General features: G+C 38.9%; 1 protein-coding gene across 1 annotated transcript; it reads right to left on the bottom strand.

The window, feature by feature from the left end:
- Nucleotides 1-896: 896 nt before the first annotated feature.
- Nucleotides 897-24532, bottom strand: LOC311211157 (solute carrier family 22 member 15-like; the record flags this gene model as incomplete). Its single annotated transcript, XM_084289706.1, has 12 exons — nt 897-2593; nt 3591-3749; nt 4236-4308; nt 8680-8788; nt 12695-12780; nt 14563-14703; nt 15488-15709; nt 16712-16841; nt 18499-18663; nt 19289-19421; nt 23218-23364; nt 24443-24532. The coding sequence occupies 12 exons, from the start codon at nt 24530-24532 to the stop codon at nt 2567-2569; spliced, it is 1482 nt and encodes a 493-aa protein (XP_084145832.1). The 3' UTR covers nt 897-2566.
- Between the last annotated feature and the right edge of the window lie 225 nt (nt 24533-24757).

Here is a 24757-nt window from a genome sequence, read left to right as displayed (position 1 = left end):
TGTGAACTAATGTGTATAATTAAGCCACTTAAATTAACTCAGCTCCGTGCTCTTTTTACAGAGAAATGGAAAGCAATGGATAATAGTCCCACACTGCGTATAGAATTTAGTAGGACATTCCGACCAAAAATGCTTTGTCTTCATTAAAACTAATGGGGAAAAGTTGTTCTAAATGAAGAATTTCTAACTTTACAAGTCCAGAAATTTTAAGGGACGATACCTATTAAAAAAAATGCTGCCATTTTGATTTGCTGTGACATATACAGTAATGAAAAGTAAGGGAGCGGTTGGTTTCCTGACATTAGCACCCTGTGAAGTCTAATACACTAATCACATTAATCCAACTGAAAATCCATTTAATAAAGCTATAAATTCTCTATTTATAAACATATGACTGGAAAAACACTCCCCATCCTCCCCCAATAGCACCTTTTTATCCAACAAAAGCAAAATATAGAAAGGATATATAAACTAAAGTTAAAAATGCAAACCACATGTTAAACTCAACTTAAAAGATAAGAAGCAAAAATGGGAGTTGATGTTCCCCTTCATATTCTCTTTTGGATGCTGGAGATGAAGGTACCAAACAATGCAAACAGCCTACACACACAAAAAGAACTTCAGGTAGGTCATCAATCCACCAAATTCACAGAAGTCACCCTAAGTAAAGAAATCATTAATTCCAGGTGAAATGAAGCAGAAAATAAGCACTTCAAAATGCAAATGATCTTTGTTTCCTGGTTTTTGTTTCCCATTATTCCCACCCCACTCCCTCCCCCCCCCCCCCCCTCAGGAATAAACAGCAGAGGCAAAAAGCTCTGGTATAGGCTGATTTATTTAATGTGGAAGAAACAGATTCTCACCACATAATCCTTCACAATCCTTCTGCTCCAGAGTCTTGTCTCTGCTTTGGGAATACAACTGTATATTGTTCTATTCCATATTAAATTTTATTAGTTATAATGAAAAAAATAAAATAAGTGAACAGTAACAAAAGATGTTGTTTTTTACCATATCCCTGCTGACCCAATTATCTTTAGAAGTGGTATAATTAGTCTCTATGATTATAAATGTTAATGCAACAGAAAGCATTAATATTATTCAAGAAAAAAATCATCAACTCAGTTCCTCACAGTGAAACATTACAAAAATGATGAGTAAATAAATGATACAAGTTTGCAGCATATTCTACAGGCCGTTTGCCATCAAGCTGCAGCCCCAGAAAATAAATAAATGCACACGCAATCCACCCTTATGTCAACATTATCTAGGTGTTCTGATTGCCAGCTGATTTTCACCTCGTGGGGACCTAATCTGGCTGTTTGTAAAGCACACACAGATAACCTACGTGCAATACATCGTGGCATCCAGGCAGAGCAATCCACACGTACATTTATATTCATACATGCGTAAAACGCACACATATTTGCATGGGTGCACTTATTTGCAGAACTATTATTTAACTGTGAAACTTGCTCAAAATACACAAGCACTTCTGTAACATTTTCCTTACAGATTCATTAAATAATAGACCAAAACCAAAATGATAGAAGTATTCTTCAAAATGCCTTGGTAAACGTCCTGGTGACAGCAGCACTCTGTAATACAAACAGTAAACTTTTTTTTTTTAAATAACAAAATTGTGTTGGCTGTTGTAACTGTAACCTTTTTGATATATCTATTCCACCATAAATATATTAAATGATACGCAAACTATCCCCTCCCCCCGAAAGAATGTCACATGGGAAATCTATATAATTTTGGATTATATATTATTACATATATTATACAATATATAACACATTCAGTAATTTCCAGTTTCACATGTACAGCTGGAGCTAATAACCTTTTGACTAAAAGGCTACTCACCCCATCCTTTAAGTGCACCTTTTCCCCATCTTAAAGGCTTGACACCATTTTTCCCATATAGTGTTATTTTAACTTTACATGCCTTTTCATTTTCAACTGTATCAAAAAAATATTTCTTCCCACAATGAAACTCATTTATTCTCCTTTCAGATCTCCTGTTCAGTCTTCCTATGTTAGGCATACAAAGACCAACTACATGAAAATCTTTGGTCTCTACACAATGAGGTATACTGTAATTTACAGGCAAAAACCTGGTAGAGAAAATTAGCATATCCAGGATTGCTGTTATTTTTGACCGTTACAGCTTGTCTGAATATGTAAGGCCATCTGAATTTTACATCATACACGTCACTTCAGTTGCAACATTTTATTATCTGAAGCTAGCAGTTATATTTTGTAACATAAATTAATTGAATTCTTCATTTATGAAGCCATAGAGAAGTCCAAAGTATCGTTTTGTTAAGTCATTACATTAAAGCACTGATTAATCACTCCTTTCCTCACAAGCTTTGATCAACTTTTTCCATCTTCTCAACTTGCCTTCGCATAAAACTGTTCAGCATGCTATTAACAGCATTATACACGAGTCCTCCAACTTTTCCACTCCGATATATACAGCAAGACTCTGCCCTTCAGCTGTTACAGCACCTTCTCAACGGAGGGTTCATTTTTTCAGCACAGGGAGACCTTCTGAAACTTAAGTGCTTTCTTCCAGCTGGTTTGCCTGTCAGACAGGAAAAATAATTACTGAAAAACAGATTATGTCTTATTTTTCTTGTCCAATTTTGTAGGCTATTAAATGTGAAAAACAGAATCCATTATTTAAAATAAAAAAAAGTAGTGAAATGACATTCAAAAAGCACAGAAATTAGTTTTTCCCCCCTTTCAGCTGTATGCAGTATTGACGTGGATTAAGATACAGTAAGCATAAACTGTGGGTAATATGACTGAACTGATTGAATATAGTAACAACCAGATAATTAACAAACTGGCACAAAGAAAAACCACAAGGAAAGCATGTGTTCTTTTTTATCTATACTAAGCCTCCTTTGTTCTAAGTTAATGATTTCTTTGTTACAGGAAATTCTTTTAACTTTTTATTATTTAAAAAAAATAATTCCTCTATGAAGCTGTTCCCCAACTTAGTAGATATACCTCCCATTTTCTATTCTGTGGTTGTTGCCTGTTGAAACAAACAAAACTTCAATTTCCCATTTCAAAAGATTATTTAATGTCTATCTACAACGGGAAAATGCTTTAAATGGCTCTAACCAAGAGGACTAATAATGGATTAAACATTTCCTCAAATACACATTAATTCTAGATTATATTCCATTACAAATCATGACAGAGAAAAAGGCACAATCCAGTAATTTAAAATACATCTAGTTGTTTTACTATGAGTACAGACATGTTATTGAATGTGATGTCCCTGATTATCTTAGATTGCCCTAAAATTGATTTTCTTTAAGCAAACAGAATAGTATTGATTTACATAAAATTTAATACATATATATATGTGAAGGCATCTAGCCTTTCACATCTTTAAAAGCCAAGCAAAAAGAATAAATTTCATCTCCATTTAACGTGAGAGAAAGATGGCTTTTAAATGTTCATGTGCAAGTCCATTCAGGCACAACCTAGGCAATATGTGCTAAATTATGGTTTACCTAAGATAAAGGGAGAAAAATGGAATACAACATAAAAAAAAAATACTCTGCCTTTTCATTTATAAGCACTCTGTATTTGGGACTCTGAAGATCTTCAATGCTCTCTGCAATTGGCTTATTCAGTGTTTCTGGCAGAAGGAGAGTCAGGAATCCTGCTGACAGCCCACTGATTCCAAACACCACCAATGGTACAGAAGGGCTGAGAGATTTCTGAAATTACAAATCCATAACAGAAAAACATCACAATTTCCTGCTCTTAAAATACATGATCCATGTGAACTGCAGTCAACACTGAAAAGCTAAAACTCTTCCATGTGTGCAATTACCCGTGTACTAATAAAACAAAGAAACCCAATAAATGTAATTTCTCAGAAATAGCTTCATGGAAACTTTAATTGTTTACACGCTAAAAGCATTCAGCTACAGAGTGGGCCTCAGCAGTACAGAAAGCATTACATGGTAATCACTTCACTAATAGATGAAATATTAAGACAATACAGAGTAACTAGATTCTTTCCACAAAGGGTAATACACTAGGTACTTTCAAACATCTTGTTCATCATTTCTAAAAGCTGATTTATTTTTTTCTTGAAAATATCTTCTCAAGTGACATAGACGTATGTGGTACCAAAATGAGCAACATGCTTTTGAGAGAACCTAACACGTTTGTTATATAAAAATTAAAATCAGTCTTACCATAGATGGCACAAAGGGAGCCAGAATGCCTCCAAATCTGCAAGACATGGAACAGACACCCAAGCCAGCATTTCTGTTTCAAACAAAGGATGAAAGATACGCAGCTTCAGAACACAGAACTGCAACGTGTGGTAGCACTGTCAGAAATGACTTGTCTTTTGTTTAGTTTGCTACTGACTGTATTAACATTAAAAAGAATAAGTTTTTAAAGCCCTCCAGCGGTTACTTCAAGATCTTCTACTACTGCTAAAAGGTCCGTCACACCTTTTCAAAACCCTAACAAAAAGCAGTCCTTCACAACAGCTTGAACAGAGCTAGGTTTTCTGGCCTACCGTACAGGGTAATATACTTGGACATCCCTGTGCTGGATGGGGAACCATTTCACAATTTGGCAGGACCTTCGGACAGAACAACCCAAGTGGCATCTCCTATCTCTTCTGTTGCCTTAGGTTAAAGAGATAAAGAGTCAGTGCTCACCTCCACACAGAAAATAAGTATATGCTACCTTGAAGCTTGAAAACGTTTGCCCAGATGCGTCGCTATAAACTGCTGAATTCTGCACAACCTTCCATTTTCAGGCAGGTTTGAAACAATCTCATCTAGACTAAACGATAATAAAGCATGGCCTAGGATGGCAGGACCCTCCTTAAGAAATGGATAAAAAGCCCCAAAGTCTTTCATTTGCTGAACAAATGCAAAAACCTTCCATGTTTGTATCACCCCTAAAAATCTTCCTTTGGAGACTGACACTGGCAGCGCTCATGCGCTGGACAGCAAGAACCGGCTCACAGCAGCTGTTCTCCTTCCCACATCTCCCAGTTTCTTCCTCTCACACGACTGAGCTGAGCTTTTCCCCCTCAGCCCATTTCCTTTTCCTTCTCTGAACACAGGAAGACAGCGCCAGGATAAAAGACGACAAGCAGAGAGGTGACACGGGTCACCAGAGCACCAAAACCACCCACATCCACCACCCTTCCTAATGGCCCTTTGCACAGGTTACGGGAAACAGATGATGGAAGGAGCTGATGAAAAGCTAGTGACTTGAGTGTAACAATAAATAGAAAAGCAACCTATTCTCTCATCACATCCTCCTGGGAAAAGGAAAATAGCAACCCACACTTCCTCACTTTGAAGCAACATCGATCCAAACCCCAAAAGACAAGTCCTATCTCCTCCCCTCTGTCAAAATCCCTAAGAGATGAGAGATTCCAGTCAGTAATCCAAACCATCCATTTAGGAGCATCCTTCCCACAAACCTTAAGTCTGTCAACACCCAGAGATATGCCAGCTTTTTTCCTACTGGGAGGAAGCATGGCAAAAGGTGATCATACAAGCAAAACATTTTGTTTGAATTCCAATGCAAACGGCAAACAGTTGTTACAAGACTTTGGGACATCATTACTCCAGAACCCAGCATAGTTTGGGCTATGCAGAACAATGTTATGGCAACCCGGAGGAAAGATGCATTCCTGCTCAAGAGCTGTGGGAAGCATCCAGGAGGTGCTGAGCTGCTGGCAGCTGCCCACCCACCGCCGCTCTCACCTCGCTGCCTCGCTTCTCCCCTGCTAACCCTGACTGCTGCCCTCGCTCCCACCACACCACGGAGCACAGCGCTCAGCTAATGCCAGCCAAAATAGCTCCACAGCCAGGGTAATCACATCAGCCCGGGGCTTTGCTCAAGCCAATTAGTCCTGCTGCAGCTGCCTGGCTAAATCCATCTGCCACGCAGCACCCCTCTAGCTGCGCTGCTCCGCCAGCACTGCCTGCACAGCAAACAGCCCCGCACAGGTGCAAAAGCCTGTCTGCTGCTCGCACACTGCACTGTGCTTACCAAGGATTGTTCACCTGAACGCTCCTTGTGGAGAAAGCCAGAGAGCAGAAGGGAAACCACTGACAGAAAAATAAAAAACATGTTAGCTTCCCTGCTGTGAAAATAAGCATATACGCTTTCTGATGACATCCTAGGCAGTTCAGTGCCCCCACTCTGATTGTACACATTATGTACAAGGATAGCATAACTTTGCAACCATTTTCTCCAAAAAAAAACAACTAACTGTGATTTAGATCTGTATTACTAGAGCTATGATTTCATTCTGTTTCCAAACACTGCAAGATAACCTTCCTTTTTGTTCAAAAAACAGAAGTGATGCTTTCTATTTTTGACTTTCTGTTCCCCAACAGGTATTCTGAAGACACATTAAGAAGGGAGGAAAAACGCCCCAAATGTGCACACTTCAGTTTGCAGCACTTCATTTCTAGCACGAGATGCATTCCTCATTCCTCCAAGTACCAAGTATCAGGAAAAAAATACGCTTAGCATGGTCTTCATGCTTGAAGTAATTAGAAGGTTAAAGTAAGGAGTTGTACTACTGAAGACATTTAACTTCTCTGCACAATATCCAATTGGATAAAAAAACAAAACCAATTTATTCCACCTCCTCTCTTCTACCTCAGAAATGGGACATGTCTCATCGCATGGCGTGGCAAGGCTCCCTGCTGGAGGAATGCCGGGATCACAACAAAGCTTTACAAAGACCACCAGATGGTGCTGATGTTTTATCTTAAAATTAACCACTTTCCCATCACTGTTCTTGCCTTAACTCTAATATTTGTAGTTAATTAAAATACCAGAGAGATAACAAACACATTTTTGAATGTATAATGTGCCACATGTGGGGAATTTTCATATTGTCTAACGTATTAGTTTTTCATATTATTAAGCACAATCTGTCTCAAAGAAGCTGATGATTTTCTGAACTTTACATTTACATAAACTCACATTCTGTCTACTAGCATTCCACATCTTTGACACGCAGTGACTTTTATACCACAATACTAGTGCAGATTCTCAAATGAAGCAGCAATTCCACAGATGAACAAAGCCAAACCAAACAAACAAAAAAATCAAACATCCTTGTCACTAACATCTAGTTTCAAAGATGCTGAGACACTACTGCAATTCCAGCTAGGTATGAGTTAGACACGTACAATACTTGGCCCTGAACACCAGTGGAACTTCAGAAGGCATTAACATAAATTACAAGAACACAGTGAAACAAAGAAAAGCTGAGAAATTAAAATCAGATTTGATTCTCAATTCCCAACTCCAGAAAAGCAGAGGGGACGGTAAACAAAAACAATAAAAATAAACAATAATAGTAAAAACATAATAAAAATAATTAAAACGATAATCATTTAAAAAAAAAAAAATCAAGAATGAGACCTCAGAAGGACACAGAAGTTTGGATTGAGAGAACGCAAGCAAACCTCCAAATGCAGTTTCAGTCAGCATGCTTGTGACTTGTATATTAAAGCTAAACCTTTGCCAAGGATGACAAGCTGAATAGCTAGCAACAGCCAATCCACCTCCATCCTCACAAGTTTTATTGCAAAAACTGCATTCACAGTATAGCCTCTGTAACATATGGGAAACGGTGAACTTCAAAAGAAATAAAAAGCCCATCCAAGCAGTCTCCCACTCTCCCTGCCCCTCTCCCCACAAAGGCCCCAGTTTCCTGGAATCAAGTGAAGGGTGTCACCATCCTTAGAAATACTTCTTAGATGCTAGAGGATGCATCTACCAGCCAGGACACCTTCCTACTCCACTCAGCATTTCATTTTCCTGCTCTCTGAAAGGAATGCTCAACTTTTGAAACGTGCTATTTTTGAGCAACTAGTGCAATATGGCTCAAACTCTGAACGTGTACTTGGAGTATCATTCAGAAAACCACATGGAGCTGAAATGGCAGCTGAGGATAACAGGACTGGGAGGCATTTATTTTCCTGTCTCAGGTTTATCTCGGGACAAAAGGAGAGAGCTCAGCCTTACAAAGTTCGTTAGGAACATGAAAAATAAAGTAAGGTTTTAGCCCGCTTGTTCATGAATTAAATGTTATAAAGCAAATCATTGCCATGCAGAAAGTATGAAATGAGTTGCATTATGAATACCTAATTAAGAGATATATAAAAGCACTTGTTTTTCAAGAGGCAAACAAACATAATTATGTTGGAAATTTAAGTACACGGAAGCACTGTAAGTAGTCCTTACTACGCATTCTATATTTGTAATTAAGTTAGCATACACTTCCATCACATCAGTATGTTCAGTTCTGCAACCTATAATAATTTCACTTCCCAAATCAGTAGCATAAATGAGAAACATGGCACATACCATTGCAGAGCGTGAAGGCTGCTTTATTATTTATTTATTTATTTATTTATTAAGTTCTGATTTAGCCCTAGTGGAGATTGCCAGAAACCACCCCAGAAAGCACCCGGCTGCAAAACACAGAAGTACTAGGAGAAGCCCTTTCAAGCCGAGACAAACTGTCTCAACTAAAGAAAGAACTCATATTGATATTTCAGGTCAAAATAATCACAGCAGCAATCAGGATCACTGCGCATGGAAAGGCTTTGAATTTACCTCCAAGCTCTGTTCAGTTACCTCAGTACTGTTGGGTAGAGTTCAGATGTATAAATATAGACAATGTTGAAAGCAGCGCTGACCATCATTTTTCCACACAAAGCTAACAAAGTGGGACTGAGGAGCAAACCTTTCAAGAAAAAGAAAATAAGTTCTAAGCATATACATACAACTATATAGATAATATATATATGTATACATAAATATTTTATATAAAAAGTATCATCATATATAAAATGGTATCTTATAAAAATAATATATAAACACTGTTTTCTTACTCTTTTTACACAACGTTGAAAGCATCTGGTCCTTTTTAAGAGGCTTTCATGCAAAAACAGTATTTAATCTATGTGCTTTTTTTTAAGCCACACACACAAATAACCATACTTCTTTTCTTCCCAACTAGCATAAAAGCTAGCAGAAGAACAAATATGTAAAGGTATATTTAGGGACAAGACAAGCAACATTTACTTTTTTTTTTTTTTTAAGGGGTGGGTGGATTCTAAGAACTACTATAGCTGCAGAAGGAAGGGCCTCCAGCTCTGCAGACAGAAGAACCTTACCACATAATTGCATCTTTTGACAAGCACAAGCAGACAATAAAATCTCCTTAACTAATATATTAAATTAAAACCATTACAACTTGATTCACCTCAGAAGCTTATCTGCTCCCCAGGGACATCCTGTTGGCACTTGAGAAGCAGCAGCCCTGTAATTCTGAAGAATGAATGCTAACGCAGCCTCCTTGACTCATAGACAACCTTTAGTTAACCGAACCAGAGTGGATATTTTAAAATTCTGCAAAAACCTGACTCCAGTTACTCTGACTTGGGATATGATCATGTTTGTACTACCTATTTTAATAAGTAGAGAATTTATTTATTGTTAGAACTTGAAAAAGGATGAATGCTCTGATTAGGTGCATTTCAGATTCTCTTCCCCAGCACTGAGTTCAGCATATGTTTCATTTTGGATCAAATGATGCTAAGTAATGTGAAAATCGCATTGCTTCTCTATTGTTTTTCCTTGAAATCTTTCCCTTGAATATTTTCAATTCTAGTCATCTGGTCAAATCAAACTTTATTTCAACTGCAGCAGAAATTCATTTGTATGTAAACTGAAATCCAGAAGCTTGATTTAATTCGTGTGATGCATTTTTGCAGTTATTTCTGTAATTCATGCCAAACAGATATAATATTTTTCACCCAAGCTCTCCTTTTGCTCAGTAAGAACTCAAGTATTTCATACAGTTGCCAGATGCAAAGCTGCGAAGCTGCTCTTCAAAGCCTTGCTGGCTGCCATCACGAAGCCGGGACATACCTTTTCTTTCATCAACCAAACATGAAGCAATGAAGAAGAGATCTGTAATTCTCAAATGTGTTTTAAAATGTACTGCTTCTCTCCCAGGGAGACTTAAGTTAAACGCTGTATATCCATATACATATGCGAAATATAGCATTAGTGCACTTAGGAAGTTCTGGTCTTACTATCAAAACAGAAAAAGAGTCTGTCTAGACAGAGAAATTAGCACCCAGAAGCTCAGGAGTGAATTTAAAGTGCACTTTCTTCTCCACATTCACTCCCCCAGGGGAGGCTGAAGGCTGTCTGCATGGGGAATTACTGCAGGATTAGAAGCACACTGTAAATTCACTGCACGTCAGCATCCTTTGTAAGTAAGCTCAGACATTTGTTGCATCTTCCTCATTGAAAAAATATATTTAGCAACTCTTACGCAACACTCTATTATTTTCTCTACATATGTACCACCACTAAGCAGGAATGCACTTCTCTCATATGGGGATTCTGGCAACCAGTTATTTATAGGTCATTTGCTAGATCCAGCCAAGCATATCAGTGCAGCTTCTTTAACATTTCCCTTCTATTTGGTATAATATCCTCTCACTTGAATGTCCAGTAGTAACAATATGTATGCAATTTTGTCTGAAATACTGCAGTTAGTGCAACTTTTGCAAACTTTGGTCAAAGACAAAGTTGCAAGTTCTGACTAAATTCAAGCATTTGAGTTTATTTCTGAAGACTTATCTTCTATTAATTGAATTCTATTATAGAATTTAGAGCAGCACAGTGAGGTAAAATGGTAACAAACAGTGCTGATGTTTAAGAGTTTCTAGAACAGGAGTTAGTGATCAGGGTTTGATGCCATCAATGTCACTAAGTCTCATTCGCAGTGTCATAATGTAGATTCTCCCTCTGGATGTCATCTTTATCAGAAGTTCAGTTAAACAGCACTTTAGGACTAAAGGAGTCTTCAAGTTTACTTTAGAAAAAGTATCCACAAGGAAAGGGTAGTTCTCAGCACAAAAGAAAGTACCCGACATCAACAAAGGTTGAGACAAAACTGAGTTAAAGAACTGGAAGCTTGCTTTCTTCAGTCGAAAGCGTATCAATGGAAGTCACCAAAGGTTATGGCTGTGTTCAGTACAGCCAGGTAAATTCTGAGTGAGTGAGCCCTGGGCTAGGAGTGTGCTTTGTCTACTACAGTATAAAGCAACACAAAATGGAAAAGTCTTCCTGCTTTACAGCAGCTTTTGAAAGAAAATAACATTCCAGCTCAATTCCCCCTCCGCTGCCACTCTCCCTCAGCAGCTCCCAATGCGATATTTGTATCACTGAACCCTTGATGCATCCACGGAAGTGACTCATCTTCATCATGCTCAGAGCTGAATTTCTTTCTGCTTGAGAGATACAGATCATTCTGGGCCAAGAACCAGGATTACTCTTACCACAAAGGAAAATAAGAACTTTTAATGGGATTAAAGTCAACTCAACTGAAAAAAAAAAAAAAAAAAAAAAGACGATTTCCTGGAATTTAGCAGTTCTTTATCAATTACTACCCTATCCTGATTAGTCACTACTGCTTTTCTTTTGTGCCCTTTTTTAAATATATAATGAGAAGTATGAACAGGAAAGAGATGGTCTCAATAAAAGGAACAACAAAATGTCTGAGGATTTCAATTAGCGCAAGCATGGCAAATAGGATTATGAGATATTTTTTTCTTTTTTTTTTTTTTTTTTTTTTTCCCCTTACGCTTTTCTGCAATTAATTTGAAGTGGATGCCAGACAGCATTTATATCTGTTAAAGATAAACACAACCTAAGAAACCTACTTTGTAATCACATCACTGGTGCTCTATGGTGTTAACAGACCGGTGAAGTTAAAACATTTCTACCGAGGCAATATTATGAAAACCAGAATCTGAGTGGCCACTTCTGTTAGTCATTTAGACCTACATTTTCAGTGGTTAAGGTACATACTACTACAGAACAAATGCACTGGAAATGGAAAGAAACGTGAAAAGAAAAAGAAACCCGTGAAGGTCACTAATGATGACAGAAAAAATATATCTTTTGAGATCAGAAATATTTGACAATACTCTGTTACCAAGAGTTGTCCTCACAACTGCACATTGCAGCAGTAGAGTACAAAGCTGAGAAAGACAACAAGCTTCTTGCCATCCCACGGCTTCCATACTGCAATTGCAACCTCTATTTCTAAGTCCCAAACACAAAATAAGCGTGTGTTTGTTTTGTTTTGTTTTTACCCTCAGTGGGTTTTGTTTTTGTTTTCCTTTTAAGTGATGAGTTAAGTTTTTAATTCAGAAGTCTCAGTTTATATTTCTAAAAACACTGCATGCCACTAAAACAAATGTAAAATTAACCTTCGTGCCTCATACCAACAAGATCTAACTAAATTATAGCCCTGCAGTCTTGTTATTAAAAGCAACATTTTAAGCTAAACTGATTAACAGGGATGAATGAATGCAGTGTCAGTATTTGAAACTGAACATGATCGGTTGTTCTGACCTTCTGAGAGCAAAGAGCTTGGAGTCAGACAAACGTAGTCAATTAACAGGTCCTAGTAAGGGCTAATTATGTCTACAAGAGGTTAAAAGCAACACAGACAGGACCCTGGCTACCTGACCAGCCTTGGAGGGGAGAGTCAGGAAATAGTCATTATTCAAATAAAAGCTGACAAAACAATATAATACCTACTTTGGCAGCACTACATACTTACCAGAGCTTTTTGGTAAGAACATGGTAAACATACAGGCAAATCCTGCAAATATCAGGAAGCACATCATAGTTTTACGTCTTCCAGACCTAGAAGGAAAAGAGCACCCAGATAAAGACGGAAACAAAGTCCTTCAGGATATTTTGAATCCCTCTGCAAAACACCAGCTGAAACATACAGCAACTTAAGTTGTGTACCTATCCTACCACATTAAGTGCTTAAAATCCTACACTTCTCCCAGCTCTGTGTACCAAAGGTCTCCCACAAATGCTTTCCTACCTCTAGATTTTTAAGAAGAACCCATCTAGATTTTTAATAACAGGACCAACTTCCAGATTTTTAATAAGAACCCATCTACTTCAGCAACAGGAATTCACAGACTTTGTTTTTGCCACTGAAAGGTATCACAGTGCATGTACACCAACATCATAACAATTTAAGAAGTACTTCTTGAGCTTTTTCATCTGTATTTTTACAAGTTGACATGAATATATGCAGTTACAACAAAGCAAAACTACTTTGTAAGCTTTTTCATGTAACAGTATACATGCAGAAATAAGTAAAGGTTGTTTCTACTACCTAGAGCTATAAAATAAAAAAGAAGTAGACAGGATAGAAAAACACCAACCCATCACTACATCTGCCATACTTAAATATTTCACAATCACCTTCATAGGCCTACAAATACATCCTTAGCATCAATTTGCAAGCATGTACAAGAACTATTTATGCTCATTATTTCATTAATTCTCACAGCTACTTCTATCTACTATCCCTAATTAGAAGAACTGCAGTTAATCTACAAGCAACTAAATATTTATTTTAAAAATCTTCTAAATATTTTTGCAACAAGACAGCTGTGCCTGAAGGAACTGTTCGCTACAGCTGAACAAAAACAGAGCAGCTGGCTTGCCACCTTTTTTTTCCCATTAAGTGCACAAAACTACATATTCCTTATTTCAAGAATCAAAAACAAACAAACAAAAAAACTTTTGCCAGGTAAACTAAAAATTTCAAAATACAAAGAAATTAACATGTAGGAAAAGATTTGTGCTGTTTGTGGTTTAAATGAATGTCCTTAAGTTTTCTAGGTTTTGGGTGAAGGTTGGTGTTGTTTTTTTTTTGTTATTTATTTTTTGCTTGGCAGAGCCTACAGCTTCTTTTACTGCCAAACAAATTGTAAATGTGATATCCTCACCTTGATGAAGAAAGTCATTTTTCCACTGATCTCAATGAGACCAAGACACCATTACAAAAACGCTCCAGCTGAAGGTTAGGTGAAACCCCAAGTAGCTCTGTGCCCTGACACTGACTATCCAGCCGCTGGAAGAAAAAAGAAGTGCCCAACCAAAGGATGGCCTCCAAATACTGTCAAGTATGAAAAGACATGGGCATCCACCATCCATGCCTTCATGGTAACTGAACAGTTCACCCTTCAAAGGTCTCTTTGAAAAATTTAAGTAAAAATGAACAATGCTAAAAATTGTTTTCAGTTGTCGTTTATAAACTTTGTAGTACGTCAAAGTCACTCTAAACAAAGTAAGTAATAGGTATATACAAGCTATAGATACTTAAATAACTGAACTACACATATTTTTCTCCATGAAGACCAAACTTATTTTTAATAACATGAATCATGGAAAATGCCATGCCTTGAGTAATTCAAACTACAAACAAAACTAAAGAATGGAAAAGGCAGAAAATTAAATTCCCATTTCAATATCAACTCCAGAACCCCCTGCAGCTGACTTACTCCATAAAGAATCAACTGGTTTAGAAAAACAGTGAAGTATCTTCCCAAGAAAAACATTAAAGTTTTTCTAGGCTGTATACAAATATATGCAGAAAACTAGGAAGGAAGTTTTTCTTACCAAGGTTTCTCAATAAAGAACATGCAGAGTGGAAAGGCTGGAACTTCCACAAGGCCATAAAGAGCCACATTTAAATAAAGATTTCCTCCTAATTCACCAGCATTTAAAGTTAGCCCATAGTATACCAAGCTGCAGACATACCTAAAAATAACCATAAAAGTTAGATTACAAGCATATCTAATCTTTAAAGGTTAAGATTTAAAAGGCAAATTATTCCAAGTTATAGATTAGCTATTTTCAGTTAATGCGTTAAGAAGAGGCTCTTATTTTGCCCAAAAGGAGAAATAAGACAAAGAGAATAGTTCCTATTTAAGTGAACGATGTGAAAGAGAAAAAAAAATGCTCATACACATACACAGCATAACTTCTGGAATTTTCTATGATCTTTGTTTTTTTTTTTTCTAGGTTAGTTAGCTGATCTTTCTGTGCTAACATCATTTTTTCCACAAGTTGCAAAAGCAAAAACAGCACCTAATATGCTACCTGTGTTTTATATCGCCCCTAGTTTTCCTGCACTGACCCACGTGTTCTTATATCTCATTTCTTACACTTATTCCAACTCTTACTCCAGATCTCTATTCCATATAGTCCATATAGTTTTTAACTGAAACCGGCTCAAATATATATCCTCTCAATTTCTGCTTTGGCTTCTCATTTCACTGAAAGTAAATATTATGTTTTCACCAGATGATTTCTTAGCAGGCTTTGAGACAGATTCTAAATAACATACTGAAACTGCAACAGAAATAATAATGAAACATCAGCTTTACAATACACCATTTTAGATGTTTACTGTCTGCCCTCATTAACCGACAGATTTATGATTAGTTTTAGGACAGCATTTTTAAGAGAAAATGATGAAAATCTTAACAGTTTCTTCATGTCTGACTCATTCACAGCATCTCAGTGTCTTGTTATTACATACCAGATGTACATAAGTATGATGGTTCGCCACCGAAGGACTGGGTGTTTTACTAAGTTTAGTATACCAGGTGGCGATTCATCCTTCAGTGAAGTTCCTGCACTTGGTTTTAATTTTAGATTTAATCTTTCTTTTCCATTACCAAGGGCAATATATTGCATCACATCTTCAGCTTCTGCAGTTTTCCCTTGGGAATACAGCCATCGTGGGGATTCTGGCAGCATACTAACAGGAAAGAAAGTCAATGAAGACAAGTTTGTGCCTATGAGCAAAGCACTAAAATCAAGCTCCCTGTTTTGCAAATCAATAATCAAAGCAAAACAAATGTTACCAATGCAAAATTCAGAAAAATACGTTTTATTTACACTGTTCTGACAATTAAATTCCACATACTCTGATAATAATATACGGTTAACTTTATAGAAAGATAGTTGGAAACGCTTGTCAAAGCACTCAGTCATGTTGAGACAAGTTTAGAGAACCTACTACACTAATAATGCTTTTATTTTTTCTGAAGCTCTAACTATCAGAAGTGTACACAGGATATAATTTGGTATTTTAAAAGCATATTTTCTAACAACACAATGCTAGCACCTTCAGTTTTTTAAATACTGCTATATTTCATAACCTTTTTTACAACAATGTCTATGGAGGATTTCTAAAAAGGAGAATGCAAATGCAATAGTGACAGAAACAGACACAAGGGACCTCAAAAACATGCAGATACAGGACATCTCACACTAGAAACACAATTCCAAGTGCTCTCACTTATTTCCCTTTGCACACATGCCTGTCTTAAAAATTAATTCTAAAACCCCTCCTCTAGGAGGGATTCCAAAACTTCTCAAGCACCAAAACCCATCTTTGGCAGGAGGCTGTGTTCCTGGCTGATGCTCCAGCTCACGGCCTCTGGCAGGCCTTTCCTTCCCCAAGCAGATTTGTAATCAAGCTTTATTAGACAGCTGGCATACAGCTGCTCTTCGCAATGCTGGCTGCCACAACTGTAACAGCAAACAGAAATGCAAACTTTTCTTCCGGGTAGCCCTGACCTTCTGCTTTGTTTAAAAATGCTTCCTCCTTCGCTACATGATTTTCTTCTGCTTGGTTCATAAAAACATACAGAAAAATATCATCCTCGTTTATACCGCTCTTCTGAACTATGATAAGAAAAATAACCGTTAAATCAGTGCATAATTTTTATCATTACAATGCACGGGAACTACTTACAACGAAAGAAGAAGGAAGATGACTCCTGGAGTGTTTGATACCAATGCCAGGTGACGCCACTCTCTTACACAGTAACCCAGTAAAGCATAAACAGCAATGCCAACTGCAAACGTCAAATTAGTTAATGAACCTGGAAATACAAGAGCAAAAAAGTGACTACAGATACCAAAAACCAAAACCAAACTTAAGTAGAAACCTCAGATCACTATCCCTTGATAGATCTAAATAAAATAGCACTGCAATCCTTACAGTATCTTTATGGCACTCTGTGAACCAGCTGGCTTAAGTGTATTGTGCAATCCTACTGACGAACGCCTTTGTATAACTGGGTGAGTGGGGGAAGGCGAGCAGGGCTGGTTTCCTTTCAAAAATAAAGGGCGGTGCATAGAACAGATCAAGAAACCAACAAAAACCTACAGACCAAAGAGAAAACCCAAAGACAGGAAGGGGAAGCATTGCAACTGATTTATTTAGGTCTTTAAGATAATCTTGAATAGAGGTGGCAAGCTGGAACAGAAATTGCAAGGAAGCTATGAAAACACAAGGACTGAGGTCAGTATATCAACAGCTGCAAACCGGAGGTACGCTACAGCAAGCTTCTGATGAACAAGTGTAAATAAAACCTTTAAAAACACAGGGTCAACTTCCATTCCAAAAGCCTACCAGCAAACCTTCTGCAGGCTAACACAGGAGGTCTCGTACTAACCCCGAAGCTCTCAGCTATCGCACACACAGCCTAGTTCACAGGCAGCACCTAGGAGAGCTTCTTTAACGCTGCTGAGCAGCATTCAGCAGCTTCCTCTCCTTCGGCCCCTGATCAGTTGTGCAGCACCTCTTTGCCAACAGCTGAGCAGAACTAGAATAAAGCACCTAAAGTGACAAGCGGCAGGAAGCGGACTGTCTCGTCGGTCCTTCAGGAGGCTGGCCCTGCAGGGAGAAAGGCTGGGGAGAGCTGAGATAGAGACAAGGGCAAGGGGGAAGGAGGGGAGGGAGAGAGATGACGTGAGTCAAAAAAGTGAATGTGGGAGAAGAAAACTCAGTACTTGAAAAAACACAACTGAAACAGAAAGCTATCAACAAACCACAACTGCCTCCTACATCCCCAAGAGTCCAGAGGAGAAATGAGAAAATAGCAGAATGAGGTAACTGGAGAACAGAGAGGAATACGCTCACGGTCACAGCGAGTCAGCACTTGGACCGAGTTTTTCCCCATGCTGCGCTGGCTGAAAAGGTTTTTCAGTCTGAGCTACTTCAGTTTTAAAACAGCACAACACGCAAGTGTTAAATTTACTTTAAGTCTTGGCAGTGGCATAGAAAAAGGACATTTAAAAATACTGGAGGGTCAGCACATCCAATAGAAGTAAAAACCACAATCATTTTGTGGTCAGAGAAATTCCAAAGAAAACTTTGAAGAATATTTTCCCAAGATACTGTACAGCACCATTCAGAACTGGCAGGATCTGCCTTTTTATTTATTTTTTTTTTCAGTGTAATGCAATGCACAAATACAGGAAATTTTTGGAATCAGTGTACCCACTTGTCGTGGTTTCAGTTAGGACAGACCAGGACACCACTTAAAAACCCTACTTTTGCTACTTATCAGGCAAACCCAATCCTATGTTCCTTATTTAAGCACAAAAATTAGATCTTCGATGAATCAGCACCATGCTCATTTGACATCCTAACTAACTCGACATTTTATATTTTTTAATTTGTAGCAAGTAAGGTATTGACAGTCAGAACAACACTTGGCAGAGTAATAATGATTAAACATTCCCAAATCCCACCTGTAAATGACCAAAATGATTTTCCTACATATTCCTGTGTTAGGACAAAAGACACAAGAGCCATTCCACCATTCACAATTCCAACAAAGAAACGTGAAACTGCAAACACGCCATAATTTGGAGCTAATGCTGTAACATACCCAAAAAGGACATCAAAAAATAGACCTGCAGAGAGAATAAAATAACATTAGTACTTATGCTATGCAGCCTGATCTCAGAAGAAAGGCATGGAGCACAGTGACTGCAATGAGTCTACAGTATTCATCTGTCACATTTGGCTTTCTGAAATCATACTATGGGAAAACTACGACCATCTGCAAGTCTTACACTTTAGCTCTACAATAACAAAGATATGGTTTCCTTGAGACAATGTTGTAATTTTAAAAGTGACCCCTTTCCAGCTGTTGCAAGCCCAGCTGGAAAACAAAATAGCAGAACCTAAGTTATCCACTCTAAAGAAATTCAGATTCTCCCCCATCTTCTCCCCCAAAAAGTGATTATTTTTTTATTGGGGTGCAAAATGGCAAGGCAATGCATGCAGCACTGCACTCAAATAGCAAAGTCATTGCGAAAATTGGTTATTTTTCATCTGTCACCGATATTCCAGAGCCCACTGTGCTGCTGAGCACACTCATATCAAGCAATTTTAGTGCTGTGTTACTCTAGACGAAATACTTGACCAGACCATGCACTCCGTATCAGTGCCACGGCAGGGTGGCCCACAGGCAGGGCCAAACCAGCAATGTTGTTATCCGTGCAGAACACATGAGAACACTTTTAACAGTCTTACCTGACATATACACTGGTTTCCTGCCCAGTCTATCTGACAAAGGGCCAAACGTGATGTTTCCAATAAGCAATCCAGCAAAAAATAGGGATGATGCAAGGCTCACTTTGTAGGCTTCTTGTTCAATTAGATACCACTATCAAAAACAATAATAATAATTGTAATAAAAGAATTTTCTTATTGTCCTAAGTATTAACAGCAAGTTGTTGGCTTTCTCCAAAACAAGGACAACTACCAAAATTCTCCTGGTGCCATTTCCCATCGCTTTCTTTACATCCAATTCATTTTTTGTTCCAGGTTTGCTGCATAGGCCAGCATTAGCATTTTTTCCTCCCTAACAGACATCTCCCTCTAAATTTACCAAGTCAAAAGCTTAGATTATGATGATATTTCTTCGAAAAGTACTTATTTTCACCTCCATTCCCGTTTGACAAAGTAACAAGTTAAAATTAGTTTTTCAATTTTTAAACTGCTCAGACATTTCTACGTAAGCTTAGTTATTTCAGTGAACAAGTAATAAAAATTATTCATTAACAAGAATAAAGCATGCTCATGCTTTTAGTACTGAGACTGCTACTGCTGTGCAGCCCTAATTCCTGATGCTGTTGCCCTGCACTGTACACGTGTTAAAGAGAAGCAGGAAAGGAGTATGGAAAGGTGTCCTAAAGATGACTTGTTTTGTAAGAACTTCACGAAATACTTATTAACTGCTCATGGATACCTCTTAGTATTTTATTGTGTGCACACATTTATGACCAAACAAAGAAGAGTTAGAAACAAATGATGGGTTTCTTTATAAAATGTACTTTCTACCTCATGCAAAAGCTAAACTGAAGCAAAAGTAATCTGTTCTACAGAAAAGAACAGCATGAACTGACAGTGGGTGGGAAATAGTAGGAAGCAAAATATGTCCTGGTGGGGCAAGGCACGCAGCTGGCTTGTGCAGCCCCCCTGCTACACACAACAATCAGCAGCAACAGAAACGTGCTGCTGGGATTTACAGATATTGCTCACATCATGAAGCTGGGAAAGAAGTGTGATCAGAATATCCCAAGTCATGTTCCTGGAAAACAATTTAACTAATTCACTGCAAAGCCTTACAGAAAGAAATATTTAATAATTATATGTAATGTGCAAGGAAACTTAACAGGAAAGGGGATGAGTATTCAAACCAAAACAATGTTGTGCTGACTTTTTAAATGATATCTGCAGCGTTTCCTTTCATTAAAGGAAGAAGGATCCTAATACCACTTAGTGTTTTTGTGTTGTTTTTTTTTTTTTGTTTGTTTGTTTGCTTGATTGGTTTTTAAGAAATGGAAGGATTAAAAGGGGTGACAGGGATCAGGGAAGAGGCATATGACCAGAATCCTACACAGCACACCACAGCCTCAACCCTGAATTAATACAGATCCCCACAGAGTATCAGGCATTTTCAGAAACTTGTAATTAGAGCAATCTGAAGAAACCTGTGCTTTCATTCATCAATCCTGACTCTCGTAGTGGCAGCGTAGAGATAAGACGTGGCTCTATCTGTCCCACCACTCTGGTAACCTGTGCCCTGCCCATCCAGCAGCCTGCAAGACAGCAGACTGCAGGAGTAGGACGAGACTTAACAGCATTCACTTTAGTCGAATGTACCCAGTTTCAACACTTCAGAGTTTTGGAGTATTTTTGGATACTCTGGGATGGTAAAACTCCTGCGCAGCAGCACTTGCAGCTACTTTCCTACTACTGTACTTTCTTGGTATAGTATTAGATTCCACCCTATTATGGCAGATAAAGACATAACTCACAAAACTTACATTTTCTTAACTTTCTGAGGAGGCTTAAGCAATAAAATATTCCTGGGCACAAATCCTCAGGAAATTTCATCTGGGATAAAAATATTGCAGCGCGTCCTCTCCAAGACACAGAGCACTGCTGGCGTGAGTCCTCCTCCTCTGTGCTAGCACGCCACAGCATACAAATTTCAAACTCCCAGTTCTCATCTGCAGTGTTTCAGACGGATACGAGACAGAAAACAGCCTTTCAGGTCCTAGATATGGTTGTAAAATTCAACTTCTCAAAATTAAAGGATGATTTATACACCAATGTAAAATATTTTCCTTAACTCACCTTCCTAAGTATCACCTGTTAAATAAAGCAGGGGGACTGAACTGATGGCAATCCAAGAAGCAACTCAAACAACTATATTTTCTAAAAACAAACCCTGAGCTGTTATTTACAAAATCTTAGTTACGCCAAAACTGATTATAGTGATTATTTCTTGAACCAGATCTTAAGAGCTCCTCTGAAGTTTTGTTGAGCTTCAGAGCAGAACGGTGCTGCTGCCAAGCCAGAACAGAACTGAAAATATTTACGATTTAAACTCCGTAACGTCAGCAAAATATAGGAAATAAATTTTATAAAAGCAGCTTCCTCTCAGGAGATGACGAGAGAAAAGATTGATTTGCAAACTGTTGCTTCTGCTGCTTAGTATGTGACTGGGAGATGCTCATAGTTTACTGAGTCTGATATAATCTGTGAAGAATATATCTTTTAAAAGAATGCATCCATCTACTTTACTGGCATAGAAGGAACTGGTTAAATATTTGTCAAAATTAACTGCAGCTTGCCAACAATAACATTGCCTACTTTGCTATCACCATAACAGACCATCCTCTAGCTCTTTAAAATCCCTACAGCAGTTTGATTTACTTCCTAGACCATTAACATCCAGCAAAATGCTGGCCAGCATCTAAGACATGAAAATATATATACACATTTATTAACAATGTAATAAAAAAACAGTTACTAAAATGAATGGGAACAGTTTTGTTTGTTTATTTGTTTTTAGGAAGTCTTCAAAATCACTACATTTTTTGGAAATAGGCACACTCACTCCTACGTTTAAAATACAGTATTAAATTTACTTTTTTTCTGACTGTAAATTAAGCATTACTCCATATCGTGCATCCTGCTGACAGTCTCAAATTGAAGGGTGATTTTGGAAATTACGCTAATCAAGAAAATCTGTTTCTGACAGAGGATATGACCCAATATCGTAACATTCCTTCTTATTTCTTAGTCATTACATTTTTCCAAGATAAACACTACACAGTCACATTCGTGATAATGGGAAGGAAGCAAAAATTGGGCACCAGCCACGCCAAGAGCTATCCTGCCTTAGCAAGTTACTGACAGCCGCTCCAAGAGCCCAGCCAGCAGAATTCTGACAGTTTACGCTAGAAGCCAAGCCACCCACACAATCTTTTTTCTGGCACTGGCAGCAATGCTTAGGTCACTCGCACTTCCCTGACTGATTATAGCCCAGGGACTAGCAAAAAGCGAACGCAGCCTTCTGCGTGGAATTCGCAAGGCATGAGGATGAAGGGTCAAGCTTTTGTCCCACTCAGAGAACATCAATCTGTTCCAGCTCCCACTCTCACTGTCCATGAGAATACCCAGACATGTGGTGCATATACTGCCCTTTCATGCTCGTTTTCATCTTTAAAGATGCATCTTCTCTGAGAAGCTAATTCAACAACTCCAGAGGAAAGCTTTAATACATATCACAGATTGCACAGACATGACAAATAGAAGCTTTTCTTGGTGGAAAAGAGACGTTAGGAGGATCTCATGCGAAATTCTGGAGTTATAAACAGTAGTTAAATGATTATTCTCACTATCAATGACTTTCAAAAACATGTGAAGATGAAGAAAACTGAAAACAAATTAACGAACCTACTAAGTGTATTGGTTTTACACTAGGAAAACCCAACTAATAATTTAATAATAAAACTTCAGTTTAAACAAAATAAGAATAAATTAGAAGATCCAGATGGATGGTTCCAGTAATTTTTAATAGCACAAGAAAGCCCTGCTCAACTTCCTCAAGCACTGGTGGCCTAAATCCCAAGAAAAGAAAAAACAGGCGCGACGGAAGTACTTGCCTCAGTTACGATAGATGTGAAGTTGCTCGTGAAATGGATATGCTTGGCAAGCTCAGCTTTGCTCGCTGGAATTCCTTCCTGGTCTATACGATACTCAGGCATGGCTCCCACCAGCACGATGAGCATTGACTGACAAGCCACGTATACCTTAAAACAAGATACACATCACTTACCCTGAACAGTCCCAAAGAGAAACCACCCTTTCTGTTGGCATACCATAAGCTTTTCATTAAATTAACAATGCACAATTTCCCTTCATTCAGCAGCGCAAACCAAGTGCTATCAGTCTACTGTGTTTAAATGCCCACGACCTGATCATCAGGGCAGCTGGAAGCAACAGGCACCACTCCAAAGTTACCGATGCACCTTCAGTGACTGCTTCATCTTGCTTCGTGTGTTCCAGAGTTGTTCTATCTCTTTTTTGCTGTTTTTTTTTTTTAGCCAGGGATAAGAAAGGAAGGCATTAAGAACTTCAGCACAGTTTCACAGCTAAGATTTAACCGTAAGGCCAAGGTTCTTTAAAAAAATAAAATAAATCTTTTTACTTACTTTACTCAAAGAATACAACCTGCAGTGACAAGTCAGTGAGTACTAGAAATGTGAGGGAGATTTCCTGCATTTGTTTTTGAACTTCTGCTTGTTCTTTCCATTGCAGCGAGTGTAACCCTTGCCTGATCACTGGGAAAACTAGGAAGTTCAGGAATAAAAGATTCTCATAGAGAAATCCTTGTAAGCACATTCACGCATCCTATGGCTTTGATGTTGTGAATGCCTTCCAACTTGTGTGACTTTTTTCTTTTGACTTAAACTGACACCCTTAGGTCTCGGTGATCATTTTTGGCACGTTGCCATCAGCGGGACAGTTCTGAACGTCCAGGGAGCATCTCGGGGTGGCGGGCTTGCACTGAGGGCTCCACAGCTGTTTTATCAGACGCTTACCTTGAACGTACCCGGAGAAACAAGCTGCAGACACAAAGCCACAACCTGGCAGCACCGCTTCCTTCCCCCCAGCAGTGCTTGAATCCCCCCTGCAGCACCGCGCTGACAGGAGGACGCCTCTCACAGCGGGGCCGGGAGCGACAGACCCACGTTTGCATGGAGGGCTGCGGGCGTTGTGTAAGGACAGCCCCGTGAAATATCACTTCCACCGACGTGATATTTCCGGCTAATTAAAAAAATAAAGCAGCTTCCTTCCACGCAGCCCGGCCCCCGGCGGCTCACCCACCTGCAGCAGCACGAGGAAGGCGGTGAGGCGCCGCTGCCCGCCGCCGAACTCCCCCGCCGCCCCGAAGGCCTCCTCCAGCCCCGCCGCCATGGCCCCGCGGGCCGCGGCCGCCACAAGCGCCGCGCTGCCGGCCCGGCCCCGCCTCGCCCCGCCCGGCACGGCCCGGCCCGGCCCCTCGCCTCCCTGACGGGATGGGGCCGCCACCTGCCTACGGCTGGAGCCCTTCTCAGGGCAGGGAAACCCCCCTCCTCCGCGATTTTGAGAGAAATCGGGTTTTTCCACCAGGCTTTAGTCCAGCTGCTACCAACGGGCAGT

The sequence above is a fragment of the Netta rufina genome (assembly GCF_964035555.1).
Source record: "Netta rufina genome assembly, chromosome: 7".
NCBI lineage: Eukaryota > Metazoa > Chordata > Aves > Anseriformes > Anatidae > Netta > Netta rufina.
Note: the sequence above shows the minus strand (reverse complement) of the source record. Positions and strands in the feature narration are given on the sequence as shown.